Source organism: Sebastes fasciatus, chromosome 6, assembly GCF_043250625.1.
Source record: "Sebastes fasciatus isolate fSebFas1 chromosome 6, fSebFas1.pri, whole genome shotgun sequence".
NCBI classification, from domain to species: Eukaryota; Metazoa; Chordata; class Actinopteri; order Perciformes; family Sebastidae; genus Sebastes; species Sebastes fasciatus.
In genome coordinates this window covers 31,758,569-31,781,838 of record NC_133800.1, presented here as the reverse complement: position 1 = coordinate 31,781,838, position 23,270 = coordinate 31,758,569, and the positions used below count along the sequence as shown (strand labels likewise).

At 41.9% G+C, this 23,270-nt stretch overlaps 1 protein-coding gene across 8 annotated transcripts in view; it reads left to right on the top strand.

Moving 5' to 3' along the window:
- LOC141769828 (rho guanine nucleotide exchange factor 28-like) overlaps window positions 1-23,270 on the top strand; it is a 186,254-nt gene that overhangs the window by 161,668 nt on the left and 1,316 nt on the right. For 3 of the 8 annotated variants that reach the window (XM_074639266.1, XM_074639261.1, XM_074639262.1), the window contains 29 exons: window positions 3,306-3,427; window positions 3,605-3,993; window positions 4,765-4,939; window positions 5,500-5,611; window positions 5,844-5,924; window positions 6,886-6,928; window positions 8,558-8,647; window positions 9,360-9,483; window positions 10,233-10,377; window positions 10,652-10,707; window positions 12,547-12,604; window positions 13,172-13,298; window positions 13,495-13,625; window positions 14,171-14,311; window positions 14,596-14,846; window positions 14,926-15,051; window positions 15,152-15,269; window positions 16,082-16,336; window positions 16,425-16,501; window positions 17,419-17,597; window positions 17,681-17,778; window positions 17,877-18,068; window positions 19,514-19,645; window positions 19,811-19,944; window positions 20,034-20,081; window positions 20,190-20,294; window positions 20,425-20,589; window positions 21,622-21,873; window positions 22,024-22,402. In XM_074639266.1, coding sequence (XP_074495367.1) covers window positions 3,306-3,427; window positions 3,605-3,993; window positions 4,765-4,939; window positions 5,500-5,611; window positions 5,844-5,924; window positions 6,886-6,928; window positions 8,558-8,647; window positions 9,360-9,483; window positions 10,233-10,377; window positions 10,652-10,707; window positions 12,547-12,604; window positions 13,172-13,298; window positions 13,495-13,625; window positions 14,171-14,311; window positions 14,596-14,846; window positions 14,926-15,051; window positions 15,152-15,269; window positions 16,082-16,336; window positions 16,425-16,501; window positions 17,419-17,597; window positions 17,681-17,778; window positions 17,877-18,068; window positions 19,514-19,645; window positions 19,811-19,944; window positions 20,034-20,081; window positions 20,190-20,294; window positions 20,425-20,589; window positions 21,622-21,873; window positions 22,024-22,402 — 4,305 coding nt within the window. The remainder of the gene's footprint in view (window positions 1-3,305; window positions 3,428-3,604; window positions 3,994-4,764; window positions 4,940-5,499; window positions 5,612-5,843; window positions 5,925-6,885; window positions 6,929-8,557; window positions 8,648-9,359; window positions 9,484-10,232; window positions 10,378-10,651; window positions 10,708-12,546; window positions 12,605-13,171; window positions 13,299-13,494; window positions 13,626-14,170; window positions 14,312-14,595; window positions 14,847-14,925; window positions 15,052-15,151; window positions 15,270-16,081; window positions 16,337-16,424; window positions 16,502-17,418; window positions 17,598-17,680; window positions 17,779-17,876; window positions 18,069-19,513; window positions 19,646-19,810; window positions 19,945-20,033; window positions 20,082-20,189; window positions 20,295-20,424; window positions 20,590-21,621; window positions 21,874-22,023; window positions 22,403-23,270) is intronic. The other 5 variants (XM_074639263.1, XM_074639268.1, XM_074639264.1 and 2 more) reach the window with 3 other exon arrangements.

Sequence of the window (23,270 nt, the reverse complement as noted above, 5' to 3'; positions counted from 1 at the left end):
TGTGGAACTAAGAGGATCCAGACGTTTAAGAACAGAAGAACAGGCCTTACAGTACATTTAGGATCCGGGATGCAGTTTGAGAGATGCTCCATGACTTTAGGATTGTTATGGAGAGGGCTTTGTATGCAGTGGCTCATATATCTTTACATTTGTTGTGGAAGGAACTGGACTCATCTGGTGTGCTCATCAATGTCTGCTTGACTCCCTGTTGCCTCTGAGATTTATTGGACTCACCGCCTCCAGGAAACACAGCCAATTGTTGGTCTGATTTACTTTCTGCCACAAATGCTGAACTCCTCTTCTCCGACTCTGCGGTGCTGGCAGCTCGGAAACTATGGATTTGTCTCGGTTTGATATCTGCTTGATGAGTTTAGCTGGAAACAGCGGTGCCAGAGACATGTTTCTGCACCACTGGCATTGTTTCAGGCATGGCTTGGCCGGCGTAAGGTGAGACTGTCATTAGGAACATAATAATATAACTGAGCTAATGAGGCTGCCTCTTCTGGTTAGAGTGAGGAGTGCTGCCACGGCCACTACCGGTCGCTAATGTGGTTAGAAGTTCCAGTGAATGATTTGCAGATTGTGAAAACTCCTATTCTTTGCTGCATTTCTCTTTTATTTTTGACTCATGCTTTTTATTGTTTCCTTAAGAAAAATGACTACAACAACCCAAACCATTACGAATAAAATAATATGTACATATAATAATAGGTAGTAACTGTAAATTGAAAAAAAAAGATTCAAAAACAAGGGAAGAGAAAAATAAATAAATAATCATAATAAATATAATAACATTAAAATGATAATAAATTAAAATAATAATAATACTTAAAATAATAATGATAATAATAATAATAATAATAATAATAAAATTAAAATGATAATAGATTAAAATAACAATAATACTTAAGAAATAATAAATAAAAATAAATAAATAAATTCACACACCTCTAGCTTTGCTGCGTTTCTGATGCGTAATGCTGTCATACCTGTGAGCCGCTGAATTGAACCACAATCTATTTCTGTGTGCTTTCTTAGAAGCTCCACTGGAGCACTAAGGAGGAGTCGTAGATTTATGAGTAGTTGGGGGGTAATTTGGTGATGTAGTTGTCTTAGTCCTGTTCATGACCGACCACATCTGTTTAAAAGATCCGTCGTAAGCTATTTAAAGTTGGTGTCAGTTCCTCAGAATCAAAGAGAAAGGCCTTCCTTCTAGACTAGATTGTGTCTTTTTGTATGAACGCTCAGCAATCATACAGCGAGGAACTCATCATTAAGGAGACAGAGACACATTTCTCCACTGATGGTAGACTAGTAGCAGTAAGTTAGCAGTTAGGAGGAAAAAGTCAGTAGACCAGAACGCTGGTTCACGTTTGATTGAAGTGATTTTGACAACATTCAAAATCAGCCTTTCACAAGTAACCATCAGGTTTTAGATGTAACATGCAGGCCAGACGGTGAGGGTGGTGCTGATCGGATAAAGTTAGACAGAAAACTCAAACAATGGTATGTACTGTACTGTAACATGCAGTGGGAACTACTGTACACCTGGAACTTCACATAAGTTTGAGTTTTAGCTTTTGAGTTTCAAAGTTTATTCTCTTTCTTTAATACTGGGAGTGCAGGATTTAACATAAATGTGCATTTGCTTACATATGATGTTGTTCATACTTATATCATTCCTACAATGTTTATATGTTTAATGGTGAAAAAGTAAAATTTATTATAAATTAGAAAACAATTAAGAAATAAAGAAAGTAATAACAGAGATAAAAACAACGGGGAAAAAAATAAAATAATATTTAAATAAAGAAATAAAATTGAAATAAAATCAATAAAACAGCAATTAAAAAAACAATCTCACCCCATTGAGTAGCTGTTTTGGAGATTTCGAACATATAACATGATCTTCATCAGCAGATGGAGCTTGCCCAGTAGTCATTGGTATATAAATTTGCACTTTTACTGAGCATTTAAACAACTTTTCATCCTTGTTAGCTTCACAGTTTTGATCTGGAAAACAACTGCTATTCTGGAGCTTTTGATCATATCACGTGATCCTGTGATCATATCATCATGATCCCAAACCTTCATTTTCAAGAGTTATTCCTGCCAGTTTGAAGCTCATATTCAGTTGAACCTTTCCTTTTTATTCAGGGTAGTGCATCATCAATCTATTTTCTCGATTAATCAATTAGTGTTTTGTTTATAATACATCAGAAAATGGTGAAAAATATTCAACCAGTGTTTCCCAAAGCCCAAGAGGAATAAAGAAACCAAAAATATTCCCGTATAAGATGCTGGAGTCAGAGAATTTTTACTGTTTTTTCTTAAAAATTACTCAAACCGATTAATCGATTATCAGAATAGTTTGCGATTCATTTAATAGTTGACAATTAATCAATGAATCGCTGCAGCTCTAATATGTACCTACACATACAGTATACTGTAATAGTACACCAACATGCAGTATATACAGTGTGTGCACCATATACTGTATATTCTATATGTATATTGTGTTCATTTGAATGTATTTATTCACGCTTTACATTCACATTTACATGTTATTGAGTTGGATTTTTAGTAAATTGTGTTTTAGCGTAAACCCATGTTTTTAATCTCACATCCACAAATTGTTTCACGGTTTATTTTGTGAAGTCATATTTCATTATATTGTGCAAATAAGCTTAAACGATACTGTGTTGGATGAATGTCTCATCAAAGGTTTGTTGTAGTGACTGCTGTGGCGTGTAACGCTCTGCCTCTTTGTGTTTGTGCATACCTGTAGCTTGTTTTCCAACCTGAAACTTTCCAAGAAAGTGTGTTGTGGAGAAGCTGTGTTTTGTATGGAGCAACATCCCAGAAGGGGGTTGTGTGTGTGTGTGTGTTTAGAGAGCAGGAGTGTTTCCCCCTGTTTAACAGCAGAACCTGCTCACAGTGACTCTACTGTGTTGAAAAGGTTCCTCTCAATGCCACTGTGTGCTCACTGGGAGTTATTTCCACTCGCCCACTGTATCGCAGGCAGGGTGGGGAAGAAACATGCCTACAGATGCCCGCTCACAACTCCATGCACACCCATTCATTCACATGTGTGTGTGTGTGTGTGCAAAGAGCCGCTCAGACAGACAGACATGCACACTCATAAGGGACTCTTGGTCCTGAACAATGTCGTGCAACTGCCCAGGATGTCTATGTCACTTCCCGTGTTTGTGAGAAGTTATTTGGTGTTGCTGTGGAAACCAAATATAACATTGAAAAATCCCCCCTCTCTCTCTCTTTTTGTGTGTCTCCCTCCCTTTTTGTAGAGAAAAGTCAGTCCATAAGGGAGAGCCAGGCCCAGTCCCCGACTCTGGCTGCAGCTGCCAGACTGTCAGCGATGATACACGGCAGAGACAGAGTGTACGCTAACGCCATGCTGGTGGACCAGGTGAGTCGGCCTGAAATAAGTGTTTCTTTTTAAGTAGCGTAAGTACAAATATGTACACCGGTTATATAGTTTATAACTTTAAGTCAAAAACAGACTTGGCTCATAGGATGTTCCATAACAGGAGCTACAAATCAGCCCGTTGGACGGTTCCTTCACTTTCTCACTTTTCTGTTCCAGGTAGATGACGCTGACATTAAATATCGCTCTCCAGGGGAGGAGGAAGAGGAGGTGAGTCCTGCGCCCCATCTTGGCAGCCCATGCTGGGACTCCTTCTCCATGACTCCCCCCGACTCAGGGAGCTGTTCCCAGAACCGGCACCCATCCTCACCCCACAATGGGGAGAGGGGAATCCAAGGTCCCGGCCTGGAGAACCACAAGGAGCCATCCCCTCGCATCTCTCCCCCCTCTCCCTTTGCTTCCTCCCCATCTTTTCCTTCCTCCCCCCTGGCTTCCGCCTTCCGTTTGTTCGAGGGAGCACAGAGGCGTCAGACGCAGCCGTGTCTGCCAGTTTCTCCTGCTTTGAACCGCAGAGGATGCAGCGTGACTGAGGCGAGCCGCGGCCTGAGGTAGGACGCTACTGCTGTTAATTGTTGAATAAAAAAATCCAAGGCACTCTAAGTGTGAACTATTATATTTAACTTTTAATGTGACTGCGAAACAACTGGTTGAGTGAGAGAACAAACACGCTGCATTATGGCCAACCTTGACTTTTTTGTAATAATGAAATCAGTGCACCAATTTAGAAACTTGCTGTGAACTTCCTGTGACTAATGCATGCTAAGACAACCAAGTATCATCTGTTTGGAATTTCAGCAAACACATTTCTTGACATTTTGTGCAGCGATTGTAGTCAGTGAAGGTGCGGAAAGTGACAGGAAGCCTGGACACAATTGAGCTGTTTGTGTGTTGAAGTTGTAGAACATTCCTTCCAGTTTCCTCACTGCTGCAGAATCTCCTCTGTGAGCACTGAAGCTGTGTAGCAAAATGATACACAGTTTAAAGCCTGATTATAGATTGATGAAGATTGAAGATCATCTGTACTTATCTGTCCAAAATGGTGGAGGTCATCATGGGCACAGAGTCAGCACATTATCTTGTAGTGTTCCTGAGTTTAGGATTTAAATCTAATGAGGTGTGGACCAATTGGAGGCATCATGATCATATCAGACTGGGTTGATTCTATCTGAACAAATGTGTTTGTCTACAACTGTAATATGTGATGCCTAGACAGTCAGTATGTTCCCAACTTAATATAATCATGTAGACTGTAGTATCAAGCTTTCACTGAATTGTGTGTGTTTGCGTCTGTGCTTGTGTGTGTGTATGTGTGTAAACAGTCCTAGTCTGGAGTGTGACAGCGGAGAAGAAGACATACTGGGACATTCCTACCCGTGCTCGTCTGTAAAGAAGCGGTCCATCCTGCGATCCAGCTCAGGAGAGGAGAGGGACTCTTTCGACGCGTCACCAGACTTTAACCGCACACACTCTGACAGCACGCACACGTCCACGAAGGTACACCCTCATTAAACATGTATTACATATCCAACAACAGTGTTTTTCTCCATGTGTGTGGAATCCCATGCGGCCTGAGACAGAACGCCTGCAAAACCTCCCCTTCTGGTCCTATCACTTTATTCCAAACAGCTAATTAAAACACTGTCTTAGTGATTATATTGCCCTCTAGGCAAGAGACTCAAGAATTTTTGTTTATTCTTACTGATTGTCTTCTTCTATAAACTCATTAAATTGCGTGAGTTTGACCTGCTTTTTGACAGCTGACAGATAAGCAGGTCACCTTTCATTCAATTATCAATTAACTTTGCAGCAGGAGTTATAGTAAAAATGCATTACAAGCACAATAAAACACTAAAAACTAAAAACAGGAATTGCAAAGTAAAGCACATTACAACAGACACAGTCTGCCTTACAGACAATCATCAATTGATCAGCCCAGACTGTCAACAGCTCAATGATGTGAACAAAAAATCAGATAAATTGAGTTTCCTGTTCACAGAATTGAACCTGTTGAACTTCTGCTTACTCTGTTCCTTCTGATCCGCTTCCTCACCCAGAACCCAGAGGAAGCCGAGGTTCGCCTGCGCTCCTACTCCTACTCCTCCCCCAAGGCGAAGCCGTCGCGGCCGCTGCTAAACCGAGACGCCACCATCACTGACTTGGCAGAAGGTGAGTGAACTTTGACCTCTTCGCCCCTGTGACCTTTCTGTTCCCAGCAGCCAGCTGAATGGACACATGTGCCACATGTCTAACAGGGGTGGGGGAGGACCAGGCAGGTGTCATAAATCAACTGAATAACCTCTATAAAGTATATGTGTGTTTAGCGTCAGCTCTGCTTTGATACAGCACCACTACTCGCGTGCGAGTGCGCAGCATTAAGGCCGTGCTTTGTCCCGTCTAGATGGTGCATTCAGCAGCAGCGGTCGTTCTCTACTTCAAGCTTTATCTCTCTCTAAATCCCTCTCTCGTCTCAACCAAGTTAGTAAGTACAAGAACAGCTTCAAACGGCAAATTAGGCGCTGCTGGTCGGCCGGTGAATACACTCCAGTGTGTCTTTCCTCTCTTTTTGGTGAACTGTGGGATAAACTGGTGATTATCAAGGGCTGCACAATTAAAAGGCATATCTGGTATATTTAAACTTTTCCTGACCCAGTCTTGACCCTTTATACAAGATGGAAAAACTGGAGTAAATTCGGAGATTGAATTAGCCTTTGTTTTCAGGGAGAAACCCAATAACCTTGCTGCACATTTCTGCTGTAAAATGATTTCCCCCGATTTGATTTCGCACAATTTTGCAAAACAACGATGTTTCTCATTGTGGCCCAAATTGTGCAGCCCTTTTATCTGTGGTAAGATTTTGATTTTTGCTGGCGAGTGCGGCACTCACATTGTGCAATGCGCAAACCACTGTCTCAGAGAAAAACATTCATTATTATTTTGAATTGCTAAAAAATCAAGAGCAGACTTTCTCCAAAGCTTGATGTCGCATTTTTTCAGTCATCCAAACTCCTGTAATTTATACGATGACTGACAAGTAGAAGTCTGAATCTTTAAGACTGTGCCTTTTTTAATATCCTGAGACTTTGGAAAAATACTCTCTACAGCACGTAAGTCTTATAGATCATCTGAAGGAGGAGTTGTTTCTACCCCGAGGGTTTCTTTTCTGCTTCCATTTTGGTGCATATTTAGTTTCCCTCTTGGTTTTTCCATCTTTGATGTCATCTGGTTTTTCAAGGCAAACTCTTGTGCTGTGTTTGGTTTCTCTCTGTAGGGGTTTGCTGGATCCAGAGTGTTTCAGGGATTCTTGTATTTGCTTCTGAATTCTGATTGGGGATGGTGGTTTTTAACGCCCTTGTGTGATTCACTTAGAATCTGTAATAATGTCTTTGTGTCGTGTATTTCTGGCTCATTCATTTGCCTGTCCTTGTTGCTCTACTTTACAGAGCAGAGAGCATTCAGCCTGACTGAGACTGCCAGAGAAAAGAGGTAAAACCAGTGTGTCATATCATGAGCGATCCACTCACTGCTCAGCCTCAGATGTTCCTTCCTTTTTAGGCAGACCAGTGTTGACCAGTGGTTAGAGATTGGCTTAAATGTGCCTACGTACAGTATGTGTGCGTTTTTATGTGTATCTCCAGTATTAAACCTGTGGTTGGGGTCTGAGTGTGCAGGATGTGACATGCTTCCTGTTGCAAGGCAGAGACCAGAATACGCTCTGATTGCAACCTCAAAATAACCCTGAGTAAACAGCAAAACTCCCCTGGACTCCAGACCTCAGAAACATCTAGATTAACACATCAATGACACTGAATTTGTAGTATAAACATATTGTAATATGTATTTTGGTACTGAAATTAACATTTGCTTTACAATCCTACCATGTGACACATTTTGCTTATTTTGTTTTCATTTCATAAATCCCACAATCCATGTTCATTTTATAGTTTATTTCACCTCACCGCCTCATAAATGTATCACGCGCTAATACATTTTGTCTGATGATAATAACCATGCATTGCTAACAGAGGAAACATTTTAGAAGATCACATTAGGCAATTTGATTATCATATTACATCATTGGATTATTGCATTAGAATAGATCAAATTAATACTGCAATAATCACAACACCAGCCTTATTAGGCTCACTAACCATTTATGTCCTTCATAATGTCAGTTTCCATCCAGTGTTAACACTATGTGGATATTGCCTCTGCCTTAAAGGGTAACTTTGGTATTTTTCAACCTGAACCCTATTTTCCCATGTTTTTGTGTCAAAGTGACGAATAAGGACAACAATTTTAATGAATTAAAAGACGTTAGATAAAACGTTTTTCTTACATTTCGCTTGATCCGGTCTGTTTGTTATTGTGTCCAAGTCTAATGAAGTCTCGTTCTGAATATCCGTATACTCTGGCTCAAATAAATACGGGCGGCAATCGAATTCAAAGTCCTCACATACATTGTTGAAATCATGTAAATATTCAGCCATGACATTGAAAATCTTTTAGGTAACACTAAGCTACGCTTTCTGTACTCCAACACAACAATCACTCGCGTTTCCACCGTGGTTGTATTCCACTATTCCACCATTGTCTTCTGGCAACACGTCACCTCACCAGATTTCAGAACGAGACTTCTCCTTGAGCGAGACTCTTTCCATAATGTCAGACACTTATAATAACAATCAGAGCTTGTCATGGCAAAAACAAGCACTTTTAGGGGACGTTAAAGACAGGGCCAGCTTGCCCCAATAGGATTACATTGCAGCCCATAGCAGCTTCCGTCTGGAACGTTCTCCCTCGATGATGAACCAACTTCAGAAATCGTTGTCCCTGTTACTCAGTTAGACACAAAACATGGGAAAATAGGGTCCAGGTTGAAAAATACCAAAGTTATCCTCAAGTATTGGCTAAATCATTATATGATTTACTAAATCAGTAGCACAATTATCCACTCTCCACATGTGGTCATCTTACATTTCCATACACGTTTTATAAGGCCCAGAAATGATTTGTAGACTCTAATCTTAGATGCCACACATATCATTAACATTGTGAGTCTCGTGACGAGCCGAAACGCAGCAACCTGGTCTGAGGTGTGTTATATCCACGCAGGATTTTGGGTTTCCGTAAGCGGGCCCAGTCAGCAGAGGAGGAGAGCAGCGCATCGCTCCAACACCTCACCCTCACAGAGTTCCTCAAAGAGTATGTTTCCACCAAAACGGCCTCGCAGCCATGCATGTGTGGCTTAACTCATTCTAACACTGCCGTAAAACCATCCCATTAACCACATGGATTCTTTGCAGCTGCAGGTCGTGTCTAGAAGGTAACCCCCAACTTGGGAAGACTCAAGCGAGACTTGCTGCCCGACGACCTATCCTAACCTCAACCATCTCGCGATAGATTTGCAACTTGGGGGCTACTTTCTAGACACAACCCTGTATTTGCTCACATGTGAATCCTCAGAAGTAGATTATATTAACACTTTTAATGTCGGGTCACAGTATATGTTTGATGTGACATTGCATGTTTCTCTTCTTTACATTCTGTTGCCTTTCACCTGGAATGTGTCATGCAACTCTCCTATGCTGCTGTAAATAGTTGACACATCGTTAATTGCATCTTGCCAAGGTCATACTATAAATAGTACCCTCTAGAGTCCATAGTATCCAAGCATGCCAAGCATGTTGTTAAGAGTAATAGTCTGTAGACCGGGGGTCCTGGAAGACTGTCTGGACATTCTTTCATTCCAGCATGACACACCGACGTACCTGATTATCCAATAAATAAAAAAAAAAATAATGATTTGTTTCATAAAGAGTGTGCATGTTGGGCTGGAATGCTGCAGTCTTCCACAGGCCAAAAATGGTGGTAGGAGTTGTGATGGCTACTGACTGAAATGTTCACACTGAAACAGGATCGAGGATGAGGAGTGGGATAAATACATAATCCCATCTAAGGTCGAGTCAGAGAAGTACAAAGTGAGCCGGACCTTCAGCTTCCTAAAGAGCAGGATGTCCAGCACTCGCAACAAGACCAAGGTGAGACAAGAACACAGTGGAAAATATGATTCCTCCTACATGTGTTTAAGACATGATTGAGAAATCCCCTATAGTTGAAGGCTGGAAAAGGCCTCCCGGAGTAGTGCAGTAAAAGGGTTTACCACCTCGCAGACGGGCCAGGTCAGAATTCCTGCGCTGGGGAGCTATTGTCTGTGTGCGGTGCCTTTATTTGGCGAGGGAGAAAATTCCCTCTCCTTAGGTCTTAGCAACGGGACACAGTGAAAATATCCTCTTACATAATGCGTAGCCCCCCACCACACAGCGTGAGGAGCCAAAACACATTCCATAGTACGATCTAAATCTTATAAACACTTGTGTTCAAGAACGTGTTTCCATGTATGCACAAACACACGATGCACATGAACGGTCAAAAAAACAAACACACACTCTTAGACTTCCTTGTAAAGTTCGATAAGAAAATAAACATGGCGCTATCACACACATGCACAGAGGAATCCCCCTAATGCCCCCCTAGGGATAAAGCAGCAGCCGTCCCCATGGACCTTAACAAAGTAAACAGAAAAGCTCACTCAGAGGCCCCTTTATCTCAACTAACTCCACTTTAACAGGTGCGTTTCAGCAAGAAGATGACCGCTCTATGCCTCTCTGTGCCTGCTGCTCTGAGTCACGTTGTTTCTACTCTGCTGGTTTACATGATATTGTGGCATCAACTGCAGTAAATGTCAGCTGAATTAGTACGTTTTAAATATTTACGACTTGCGTTTCAGGTGAAGGGGAAAGAAGCGAAGGAGGGAAAGGAGAAGTCAGGAGCCGCTAATGGACACCAGTTTGTTCCCGTGTCTCCATCTGGTCCTGCTCTCTGTGTGGCCTGTGATAAGTCTGTTTCTGGGAAGGAGCTGGTGCAGTGCTCCAGTAAGTATTATACTGTCAGTACTGTTGTTGTTTTATGTCCTGTGGTGGCTGAACTGTTTAGGGTTTGTGTAAATGTCTTCGCCCGTGCTGCCTTGATGTTTTGTTTAGCAGAAGACATGAAGTCAGTTTTCTTGCTCTCGCAAAGTCGACATCGATCGTGAGGAGCCGGGCCGTTTGACAGCCATCTGGACACTGAATCCAGAGATGTGGTAATTTTGTTTATTATCAGTTAACTGATGAAATTAACTGGGTTTTCATTTGTTTTTGTCTGTAGACTGTTTCCTGAATGTCCATAAAAACTGTCGAGAGTCTGTTGCAGCCTGTGGAAAGGTAACCACCAACATCACACACTTCATTTCATCTCAAATCCAACAAGTTTAAAGGAAAAATCACACCCCCCTCAAAAAAAACCCAATGTGGTGTCATTAAGATATTTGCTAAGAATGTAAATAGTCATACTTGAGCTTCTTTTTAAATGTTGCGTGTCAAACAATCTCTGAGAGAGAAACTATTAAAGGGGCACTCCACCAATTATAAACATGAAGACCTTTTCAAACTTCACAACGTAAACATTCTAAATGGGCCCCGTTGTATTTCCTGTTGCGATGTTTGTTAATGCATTAGCTGACAGGAAGTAGACTTGGACCAAAGCTGTTGCCCTAGCAACAGAATGGTAATGAAAAGGTCTATAGGTCAGTTTACTTGTCATAGTGAGCACTACTCAGCCTATGAAAACAGGTGAATCATGTCTTTGGTCTATTGAGGCAGTAAAGGGGTTTTCCAGTTAATGTTTAAAATTGAAGCAGCAGAGGCCAAAATATTCTGGCTTTTAGTCCTTAGTACAGGTCAAGCTCCAATAATGCTAGACCCTACATTTCCTATAATGCCATATATAGCATATTTTTTGTTATAAATGTAGAGTCTTCAAGCTCAAGCTGAGATGTTTTCTCAGATTTGACAAATCTCCTCCACAGCCACAGAAGAGACTTGTATTGTATTTTGAATTGAAGGTGCCCTGTGGAGTGTTTACATTCTTTAGATTCTCACTAAAACACATTTTGTGTGTTACTAAGACCTAACAAATCCTCATTATACATCTGCTAAGTCTTTAAATATTTAAAATCCTGCATTCTTACCTCCGCCAAGGACGCTTTTGTTTTTGGTTCGGTATGTTGGTTTGTTTGTCAGCAAGATTATAGACAAACTACTGGCACGATTTTCATGAGACTTGGTGTAAGGGTGTAGCATGGGCAAAAGAAGAACCCATTCAATTTTGGAGCGGATCCGAGTCACGGGGCGGATACATGCATTATGGAAACGGCCTTGGCGGAGGTCTGCGCTCTCCGAGTGATCTACCCAGTTTATATACTGTACATGTTTACTAGCTTGCAGTCTTCTTTTTCACTGTCTTTTTTTAGCGCATTTGTACGTTTCTTGCCGCGATGACAGCAGAATAGCATCAAACCACCACCTGCACGTTCGCCCAATTGCACCAGTGTCCTCGTGCGTTTGCATGATACAAACAAAACGGGGACCCACTCATAGAAACACTACTAGTGGACAAAAACTCCACAAGTTGCCTTTAAGTACACAGTCAACACTTTCTGAACTGAAAACCTGTCACTCTCATGTATCAAACTCTCCACTCAATGTTCTGAATCCTATAAGTTCACATATGATCTCAAAGTCCATGTTGGGAAATGTTAGAGATCATCTGTAACTGTCAACCAACCATGTCCAGTGGTCTGAGACGCGAGCTTCTGTGGCAGCAACATTTCCCAGTTCAAATCCAGCTTTTATCGCAGGTCATTCCCTCCGTCTCTCCGCGTGTTTCCTGTCACACTCGGCTGTGCCGTCACATAAAGGCAAAATGCCAAAAAAAGAAATGAATCAGTTACTGAAGCAGAGGCAGGCTGAGGGGAAGCGGGTACAACAGGAAGAGTAAATTCCAAAGGAGACAAAGGAACTCCTGGAATGTGTTGAACATCTCAAACTGATGATGTATGACAAGATGTATAACAACGGTTCTCTTCAATGGTTTTGTTTAGGCACAAATTGACTCCGGTATTGATTGAATTTATTGTGTTGCAACCACAACAACTTAATATTTAAAGGGCAAAGACTATGATTTACAGCTGCTGATGTTGATATGATTATGTGTTTCCTCAGAAGCCGCAGGAGAGGAATGCATTGCTGATGAAAAGCAAGACCTTGTCTCTCCCACACAGTGAGTCAGATATTACAGTGTGTCCCCCCTCCCGTAGTGTCCTCCCTTGGTCTTTGATTAAGTTTTTTACCTGTCCTCCCTTGTTTCTGCCGTAGCAGATTAAGAAAGCCATTGCCCCCACTCTCCCGTCTTCCCTGTTGTTCTTTCCCTGGTAGAGAAAAGTTAAATTTTAATCTACCTCAGTGGGGGATCTGGCCTGGATTGTGTTTATGTGTGTGTTTGTGCGTGAGCACCAAAGTGGAGTGTTTCTCTTGCATTGGCAGGGTCATTTCAGTCCTTAATGTGAAGCTCTGTGTTTTCAGTGTTTGATGTCTGACAAAAGTGTCAAGGTCAAACACAATCAGCTTCGATTACAACAGCATATTGTCACAACTGTCGGCTGCATGCCCAGTGAAACAATGAAAGATAACTGCAGACTTCCTCACAGCTTTATTATTCGGTTACTGTTACATTCAGTGACGACATGGATATAAACAAAGCAGGATGACGTGTGAAGCATTTGTTTGTGGAAGGAGAAAGCCTCCAAGATGTGACTGATTCCTCTTCCTGCTCTTTTTCCTGGTCCAGACTCTGTGAAAGACAACTCTCCCGCCTCCATTTTCTCCTCTTCGTCTTCACTTCCAACGACGACCAGAGAGAAGAGAGAAACAGTCGCCCCTCTCTCCAAAAGCCTCTCCATCTCTATAGACAGCAGGTAGGATGGCAGTGTTATCATTAGACTTCAATACATCCATCCATCCATTAAAAACTAATTTAATTAATCTGGATTTCAGTTGTATCTAGAAAATGCTGAAGTTAATAAAACCTTAGTTCACAATCTTCCACCCCCTACGCAAACACTCTCTTTGTCTTCAGAAAAGATCTAACTAATTTGTTTTGTGTCTGTACAGACGGCTGAGTGACGCAGCAGGCGTGGACAGTGAGTGCAGCGGGACAGCTTGCACTAACAGCTCATTGTCTGACGAGGGAACGCCGGTCACAACGACTCCCCCATCGGCCGAGCCGCCAATCACCACGCAGGGTGAGAAAAACAAGTTTATATCATATTTAATAATAATTTGTCACACCTACATACACACATTTGTCAATGGCCTATGCTCCCTAGAGGAGCAATGGGCTTAAGTCAAGTAAGTTGAGACAAGGGCGGCAACAATTAATCGATTAGTTGATTAATCCACAACAATTTTGATAATTGATTAATTTGGTTTGAGTAATTTTTTAAGAAAAAAAGTAAAAATTCTCTGATTTGAGTTTCTTAAATGTGAATATTCTCTGGTTTCTTTTACTCCTCTATGAGAGTAAACTGAATATCTATTGGCTGTGGGAAAAACAAGACATTTGATGACGTCATCTTGGGCTTTAGGGAAACATTGATCTACATTTTTCACCATTTTCTGACATTTTATAGATCAAACCACTAATCGATTAATCGAGAGAATAATCAACAAATTAATCGACAATGAAAATAATCGTTGCAGCCCTACACACACACATAATGCTGAAAATGACTGTTGAGTGGATTGTGATTTATAAGAAAGACATTATTCATCATTTCTGTCCCTACAGATGCCGTTGATGCTCCTCTAATGAGCGACCTGTCAGCTGACCTGCTGGGACTTGAGGTGGAGTCGTGGAGTCTGGCGGTCACGCCGGAGTTTTGCAGGCAACTCGACAGGCGCACCATTAAACGGCAGGATGTTATTTACGGTGGGACAATTCTTCTTAATTCAGTATTTTATATGCGTGCGAGGTGACTTGGACTTGATCTAAATGTTTTTTAAATGCTCTGCTTACTGGCAAACATAACAGTGTACACCATGCTCTCAAAGTCCAAGTTGGAAGCCTACAATACTTCAGATTTATTACACACATATTTTGGAGAAATCTGTTGAAATGAGTTACTGAAGCAATTTTGTAGCCACTTGCTGTTCCGCGTGGATTCAGCCAAACATTAGCAATCCCATAATCCACTCTTCATTGCCCCCGTGTAGAGTTGATGCAGACAGAGCTGCACCACATCCAAACCCTGACGGTCATGTCGGAGGTGTTCAGGAGAGGCATGCTGGAGGAGCTGCAGCTTGACTGGGACTGTGTGGCCCGGATCTTCCCCTGCTTGGACCCCCTGCTGCTCTTCCACAAAAACCTCTTCGGAGCGCTGCAGGAACGCCGACAGGCTGCGACGCAACCTGAGAACCCGCGTAATTACCTCATCCATCAGATAGGAGATATTCTGCTTCAGCAGGTTGGTGAAGATGGATTCATGCACATAAACACACGCAGATACATGTCTGCAGTCGACCCTCTTATGGTCTCTTTCTCAGTTCTCAGATGAATACGCTGAGAAGATGAAGCAGGTGTACGGAGAGTTCTGCAGCCATCACACCGAGGCCGTCAATGTCTTCAAAGAGCTGCAGCAGCAAAACAAAAAACTGCAAAACTTTGTCAAAGTAAGCTTCTGCTTTCAGACCTCTTGTGCTTTTTAAATAAGGGATTTGTAGTAAAATGTCTTGATTGTACTCATTTTGATGTTAACCTCTCTGCTCACAGCAACAGAGCTTTAACACTCTGGTCAGACGGAGAGAGGTGCCAGAATTTATCCTGCTGGTCACTCAGCGCATCACCAAGTATCCAGTGCTGCTGGAGAGGATATTACATTACACTCAGGGTACGTCAGCTCTACTGTGTCCCAAACAAAACTGTAAACACATGCTACTCCTAAGTCTGTTACATATTCTGTGGAAACAACAACACAAAGGGCAAGGCAGGGGGCATTTTTATGCTCTTGTATAGCACAATGTAAGTCTAAAATTTGTAACATGATCCAAATATTTGCTTCAACATTGCATGTTTCAGGCCAGACTGTTGCATGAAAAGTACTAGTACACAACTAGAGACTATATTAACTACAAATATAGAGGTTATTTCCTGTATTCATCATCAAAGTGTCTTACTAACTAAAATATTTCACTCATGTTGTTGTTTTTAAATAGCCTGCTTGATTATGATTTTTGCTTTCCATGACGTGTCAATTAGTTAATGGATAAAGAAAGCCAATCTGTATACAATTTGCAATGTAAGAGCTGACATGTGTTAAACACTTCTCTTTGTGTACCTGTGCTTTGTGTGGAATATATAAAGAACCTGAGCTATGCAAGCAGATGCCATTCTTTGCCTTTCCCTATGTTTTGTTTCTCACTCGCAGCGGCTTGTACAACTCTCAGTTGTTGAATTGGTGCGCAAGGACTTATATCGTGCGTGTGGCAGTTAATATCTGCATGTGTGAAATAATATAATTTGCCCGTGAGCATGTTTTATCACGCTCGCAACATATGACATATATCTGACGCCATACTAAATGTCTGAACTTTTTATTTTTCCTTTGAGTGCTGTAAAGAAAATTGGAAAAACAGTGTTTTATAGAGGGTCAAATATTATTTTAATGGGTGTAACCTCTCTGTTACCGCTTCACCTCCACAGAGGGAAGTCAGGAACACTCTGACCTGTCTAGTGCCCTGGCTCAGATCCGCGACGTCATCACAACAGTGGACCTGACTGTGAATAAGAACGAGAGGTGTCAGGAGCTGCAGGAAGTGCTGGCCCGGCTGGAGAACAAGAGCTTCGCCAAGCTAAAGAACGACAAGGTGTTTCGCAAACAGGACCTGCATAGCAAAAACAGGGAACTGCAGTATAAAGGGCTGGTCTACTGGAAGACCGCCACAGGACGTCTAAAAGGTGTGTATGAGATCATCATCTGTGCCATAAGAACTTTAGAGTTTAACACACAACCAGTCTACATGTATTTCTACTCTTCTGTTCTCAGATACTTTGGCTCTGCTGCTCACGGACGTTCTGGTTTTCCTACAAGAGAAAGATCAACGCTTTGTATTTGCTGCTGTGGTAAGCTTGGACCTGAAGACATCTTGTCCAGCTGTTTATCCATTTCTCTCCATCCTTTAACCCCGTGGTTCCCAATGTTGGGTCTGGGCCCCTCTTAGGGGGGGCACCAAAGATCTCAGGGCGTGCGCCAGGATTTGTCTGGATAGCTGAAATCATAATAACACACTTACTGGATAATTTATACAAAAGTCTGTATATAAAGCTATTTAAAAAGATATATCTCTTTGCTACTCAGTAGGTCACATTGTGTTTAAACCTGGTATCTGTGCACTAATAGTATTAGTATTATATTACTTGTAGAATTAGATTCCAGCGTTGGCTGCGTAGGATTGTTTCAGACTCGTGTGATCCAAACATTTCCAATAACTCCAGAGCGTTGTAAAGTCCTAAAGTCAACATTTATTGAAAAAAGATAGATGTAATCATTTTTGAAGATTCACAACATGTTTTAGCTAATGAAATATTCTGCTTCAATCCATGTTTGTTGGCGTTTAGCCTTTCAAAAACATTTCACTGAGGTCAAAAACCTGTTTGCTCTCCTGCTTGTCGCACAAAGGGAGGAACACACCTGTATTAACGGGGCGGTCTAGCAGCAATCTAACAACACCATAAATTACATTTATTGAACCACAATAACAAAAAATCTATTTTGGCTCTAACACTATTATAGTGAATTACTGTAAAAAGATATTAGGTATCTGCATTCGGTCCGTCAAGACGTCACCGCTTAATTTATATTGACGAAACTGACGAGTTCTATTCATTGAAGAAAGTTGATTTAATTAAAAAAGACCAACTGAATCAGGGAGGGGAGAGGGGATCAGCTTTTCTTAGATAAAAGTAGAGAGAGCTTCTAAGAAAATAGGTTGGGAACCACTACTTTAATCCATCTTCATGGGTTTTATCTGATTTTTCAGGACCAGAAGCCTCCTGTTATCCCTCTGCAGAAGCTCATTGTCAGAGAAGTCGCCAATGAGGAGAGAGGGATGTTCCTCATCTCCGCCTCCTCAGTGGGACCGGAGATGTATGAAGTTCACACCACCACCAGAGACGAGAGGAATGCGTGGATGAGACACATACGACAAGCTGTAGAGAGGTGTGTGTGTGCACATGCATGTGGTTAATGTGTGTATGTGTGTGTGTGTTACTTATTATCTAACCTACTGATTTACTTGACAGTTGTCCTGAGGAAGAGGAGGAGGAGGAGCGAAGTGCTGAGACAGAGGAGGCCAGGCGAGTGGCAGAAGTGAGAGTTCAGAAGATCACCAAGTTCCAAGGTGAAAACATTTTATCTGTCATCCGTTCTTCTTTGTGAAACATCGCATCATTCTCTGATAGAACCACAAGTCCTAATCTTGGTGTTTGTTTTGTATAGAGACACTGTTGGGTCAGGACCAGCAAATCTGCAACAGCCTGGAGGAGAAGTTACAGCTTTATGCTGAGCTCACAGAGTTAACCCTCCGTTCACCAGAAGCTGTACCTCACCGCCATCTGCTGGTGCAACCAGACGCCGACAGTGAGACGCCACGACAGGCCTCCTCGCTGCTCACAGCTGCACTCAGAGAAGGTGAGAAAAGCTGCTGAATGGTGCAAGCTGCATGATGCTGCAGTCACGCTGCTTATATCAGTTCCAGAACATATTTCACAAGCCTACACACAACAACACAGATTTTAAAATACAAAACATATTTAGGGTGGGGGAAAATCTATTTTGGTGGACATATTTAAAATCAAAATGTGTGAAACACTTAATATATCTAACATTATAGCATTTTATACACAGAGCTGACCCCCTTGCTGATTAGGGGTCTCTAAGCAGCATTATTGAGAAGGAAACCCTGTTTTTATACTAATGCATACAATATATCTTAAACAAATGATATCCATTTCTTAAAGCCCCTGGTGCATAGCCACGGTTAGGGCTGCCACGATGTCAGATTTTCACTACACGATTATCGTGGCCAAAGAATTCACAATAACAATATTATTGTGATATCTATAGAAAATTTAAAAAAATTAATTAAAATAATGCTATTAGTCAAATTCATCTTTAACTTTGTTATTGTGCGTTTTGTCTCTTTTTTTGGCAAATTAAATACACTCAGAATTTGAGTGTAATGAGAGAGAGTCTGTAACCATAACTGTATATATAAACTGATTTAAGAGGCACTGGATTATTGGCGCATATCAATATCTCATTTTTAAATATCACGGTTACCGTCAATACCGATATATCGTGACACCCCTAGCCACGGTACCTCTTTTCACGACTGTGTTCCCATATGCAGACCATACTTTATTGACGTTTCCCTCACTGTCCTGTTAGTTTTGTCGCACCTGTAGATCTTTTTTCAGTAATTTTGACATGTCATGGCAAATAAAGCGCAGCTATAACTAGAAACATTAATGGTGGCTGCAACCCATTTCATTTTGCCATTTCCAGGTCCCTGTTCACTGTGTACGGTTTCCTGTGATGCTTAAATTAGGTGATGCAATCATAACTTTTATTAGTTAATTCTATTAGGCTTTTCCTGCTATAACAAAGTCAAAATGTCTGCTATGAAAAGGTCGATTGGGGCTGTACATCTTGCACCTTTATCATTCTTATCTGTATATTGAATTTGGTAATATATAATTTCCTTGCACAGCTCAGCCCAACCTGAGCACTAATCACCTAAAATAAGAGAAAACTCCTATGCATGACTTTTAATCAAGATGCAGCTTTGCAATGTACATCAGTACTGCATATAACAAATAGATATTGAACATTTATTTTAATTAAAATTGTGCATTAGAGTGACAAATTTCAATAGAATGACTCTGCAAATATCAATATGAAACATACAATATTGTAGGAAACAACATAAAAGTGCAACTGAATAATTAAACAAACTATTAAAAGTATACTATACCACTACATTGTATTATTTAGGTTTGTGTTATTGTCATTGTGGGTTGGCATTTGGAAAACAGACTCACAGAATACTGACATGAGTTTTGCTTCTTCTGCAGCGGAGAACCTGATCACCATCCTGCAGGCTCGTGATGACCTTACTGTAAAAACTCAGAGCTCTCCGGTCCGAGGACCCGAGTGCTTCAGCTACAACAGCCACGGTAGCAGCATTCAGGAGTCTCCCTCTGAGCGTGAGTCACAGATAGACACTGTAATTCTCAATGTCATTTTGTGATGTTTGTCCTTAAGTTGACATTGCTGCTCACACACTACTCAATCTTTAACGATGCAGGTGCACCACATTGCCTGATACGTGCGGGCAGTGACATTTACTTCTTCTTTTCTTGTTGCTACAGCGGATTATCTGAGCACGCTCAGTATGAGCTCCACCTCTCTTGGATCCGACAGCGAGCCGACGGGGATGGACTGCGTGTTGTGGAGCTCTGCTGTCGAACTGAAAAGAGGAGACACCAAAGGGACACTATTAAAGGTTCATCCACCGTAGTTCCCCATGAGCAATGTTTGTTAATACAATAAATATGCATTATCGTTCCCCTGTAATAACACAGTTTTCTGTAGGTGGCAGAGAGCGTTCAGAGTCTGACTCAGCTTCTCTATAGTCTGCAGGTAAGAAAAGACACAAGTTTCAGTATCTGTAGCTGAATGCATGAGTGAATATTTGGCTTTGTGAAAGGACAGGATTAGTAACTGGAGGTGTCCTCCTTGTGTTGGCAGGCTGCTGTGACCCTCCAGGACAGCTGCTATGAAGTCCAAAAACTCCTTCTTCAGGAGGGAGAAAGACCTCAGCTCCGAACCCTCACTTCACTCCAAAACAGTCTGGTATGATATTCATGTCAAGATATCTTCACCATATGCATACCGGTGCATCCGTGTTTCTAGGAAGTTAGACTACATTTGAGTTGCCTCTTTTTGAAATAATGACATAAAATGTTTAACCATTGTTATCCAGGAGCAGGAAAAGCAGAGGAGCATCGATAAGAAGAAAGAGGAAGTAGAAAAGAAGGGTTTAGAGAGGAAGAAAGAAGAGGTGGATGAGGTGCAGAAACTCCATGTGAAGCTGAAACAGGAGCAGCAACGCTGGGACAAAGAGTGTCTGGCCAGAGAGAAACAACAGGTAAACCTCATGCCGATGTTCTGAGTTGTGCTCTCATCTGTCTCTTTCTGTTGTTCTCACCTGATGACAGTTTGACATTACACAAAAACATATGTTGTGTTTAGCGTCGTGCACAGTGAGGCCTCACCCATATCTTCATCTTTGCCAGAAGCTGGTACAGGTATAAAAATAAGTATACTCTACCTTCGAATAAATAATGAAGTTAATAGAAACAGTCAGACAGATCATAATTTGATTTCACCAACATAAAAAGTGAAGGCTGTCAACAACACCTATGACCTATGAATTCACCTCTCCCTGATCAGATATCTTTAGATATCATCAGTACGTGATGTGCAGAGCTGTTCACATGCTATTTTGTTGTGAAGTGTTGTAACTTCCTTTTCCTCTCCTTTAACCACACCTGGGAGTTTCCCCCGAACATAAGGCTTGCTGGTTAACTACTTTCTAAACATTTGCAAAACATCAGTGGACAACACAAAAATGTGATGTTTTAGATTGCTGCAACATTTTCTTCTATTGACCTCAATTTATTGTGCTGATTTGGATTTTAGATATGTTTGGAAACAGTCAGCAGATTCAGCAGATCGAGGGGGGAAATTGTTCCAAAGTGGTGCTAGGACAGTCTTTGGTTTTACGTTTGTCAAGCGATAAAGCCAACAGGTTTTGGTTGGAAATGGATGGTCAGTCGTGTAAGAGATTAGTAGCACGGAGATGAAGGTAGGAGCTAGGACATATAGTGCCTTATATAAGTTTTGCTTGTGTTTAGCTAAGTGCAGGAATAAGAAAAATACACAAACAAATAATAAAATGAAGCCAAAAATAAGGAATACATCACTAAAAACTGTTAAAATGTGATAGGTTAGGTTGATCCTTTAACTACTATCGAACACCCAATTTGAGCGTAAAGTTGCAGTAATAGTACTGTATCATATCATTATAACCACAGGAAAAGAGCTAACCGATACTGAGCTAAAGAGATAACCGGTGCCTGAACTTCCTCATGTGAATGTGCCCTCTGTGTGTTTCCAGTGTGAGCAGGAGAGCGTGCTGGAGCAGCGAGAGCAGCAGTGCCTCCTGGAGGCCGAGCGTCTGCGCTGCGAGCGCGAGGAGCTGGAGGCTCAGCTGCTGGAGTATCAGCAAAATCTGGACCGACTGAGGGAGGGCCAGAGGAGTGTGGAGAGGGAGAAGGAGAAGATCGAAGCCCAGCAGAAGCTACTGCAGAGCTGGAGACACAACCGCCAGAGCAGCCTGCCTGTTACGATACCACTGGATGGATACAAGGTAAGAAAGGGAGGGGGCAGGAGAGACGGGAAGGTCAAGGTGCAGTCATGAGAGGGGGCAACGAGTGGATCTGAGGAATCAAAAAGCAAAAATAAAAACACTGCTAAGCAAACCATTTCACCTCTGCTTTCTTTGGTTTGAATGTCCTAGGTGCCCAGCCACAGCCGCTCAGGCAGCCTGGATGGTAACTGTTCGGTGTACGAGAACGAGGCGGCTGTACTCGCCTCCCTCCAGCAGAACCACCTCCACCAGCCCGCCATCAACAACCAGCACCAGCGTCTGCTCTCTGCGCCGAGGAAGAACCACGACAGCCCTCTGAACAGCTCCAGCTACACCGCGAACCTCGGCCTCAGCGCCAGCCTCTACAACAGCCTCAACACCCTGCTGAGCCAGGCACACAGCAAACAGCCTCCGGATGGTCTGACATACCCAAACTACAGCAACAACCACGGCTGCTCCCGGCCTCTGAATGACTCCATCCACCCCTTCAGCAGCAGAGTCACCGCACCGCCACCAATGACCAACAACAGTAAGTGTGCTCATATTCCTTCCCATGTATAGTTCTGGACAGCAAACAAAGACATGCAGCCATTTGTAAAAAAACCCATATAGCATACTGTACTGTTAGTAACAGTTAGTTTCAGCTCAGCTCAAAAACTTGACTTTATTTATGACAAATTTTCACACGTTTTTGTCCTTTTCGTTATCTCAACCTGTTTCTGGCATTGTACAGCATCTATAAGCCCTACTGTTTCCACCCCGACGACAGTAGAGCGACACCAAAATGTAATTTCCTGGTGGAAGAGATGTTTGAAACACAGCGTTCAGCACGAAAAGTTGGGCTTTGTTCGATGCAGCGAAGAGCCGTCGTGGCGCGGCGCTTGCCATTAGAAATAATGGGTTTCAGAGCGCAGTTGTCACGTTGTGTCTGAAAGGACCTTCAGTGAGTGAGAGAAGAAGAGGGAAATGGAGAGTACTAAGAGAAAGAAATACTCAAGCAAGGGCAAAGAATAAATGAATGAATGAAAACTGATGAATAGCCTATTAGTTTATGCCGGAGATTAACACAAATTCACACCAGAGGGGCAAATTATTCAGTTTTCTTTCCTGAGAATTAAAAGTACGCCTATTAAACATAAGATGCCGTTGCAGTGTACTTGTTATTTTGTTATTTTCATTCTTTAAATGTCACCAGAATGCAGGAAACAAAGTCTCTGAAAAAAAAATTCAGAAAAAATTCAGAAAAATTAGAGTGGGAGTCTCAAGTTTGGCAAATATGTTGGCTATGTTGCTCAAAACCAAACACTGACTCTAGAGAGAGTCTTTCTCATTTTTTTTACATTACCCAAAAGCCACCGTAGTTCTCCGACACACTTGTGAAACTGCGGTAACGTGAG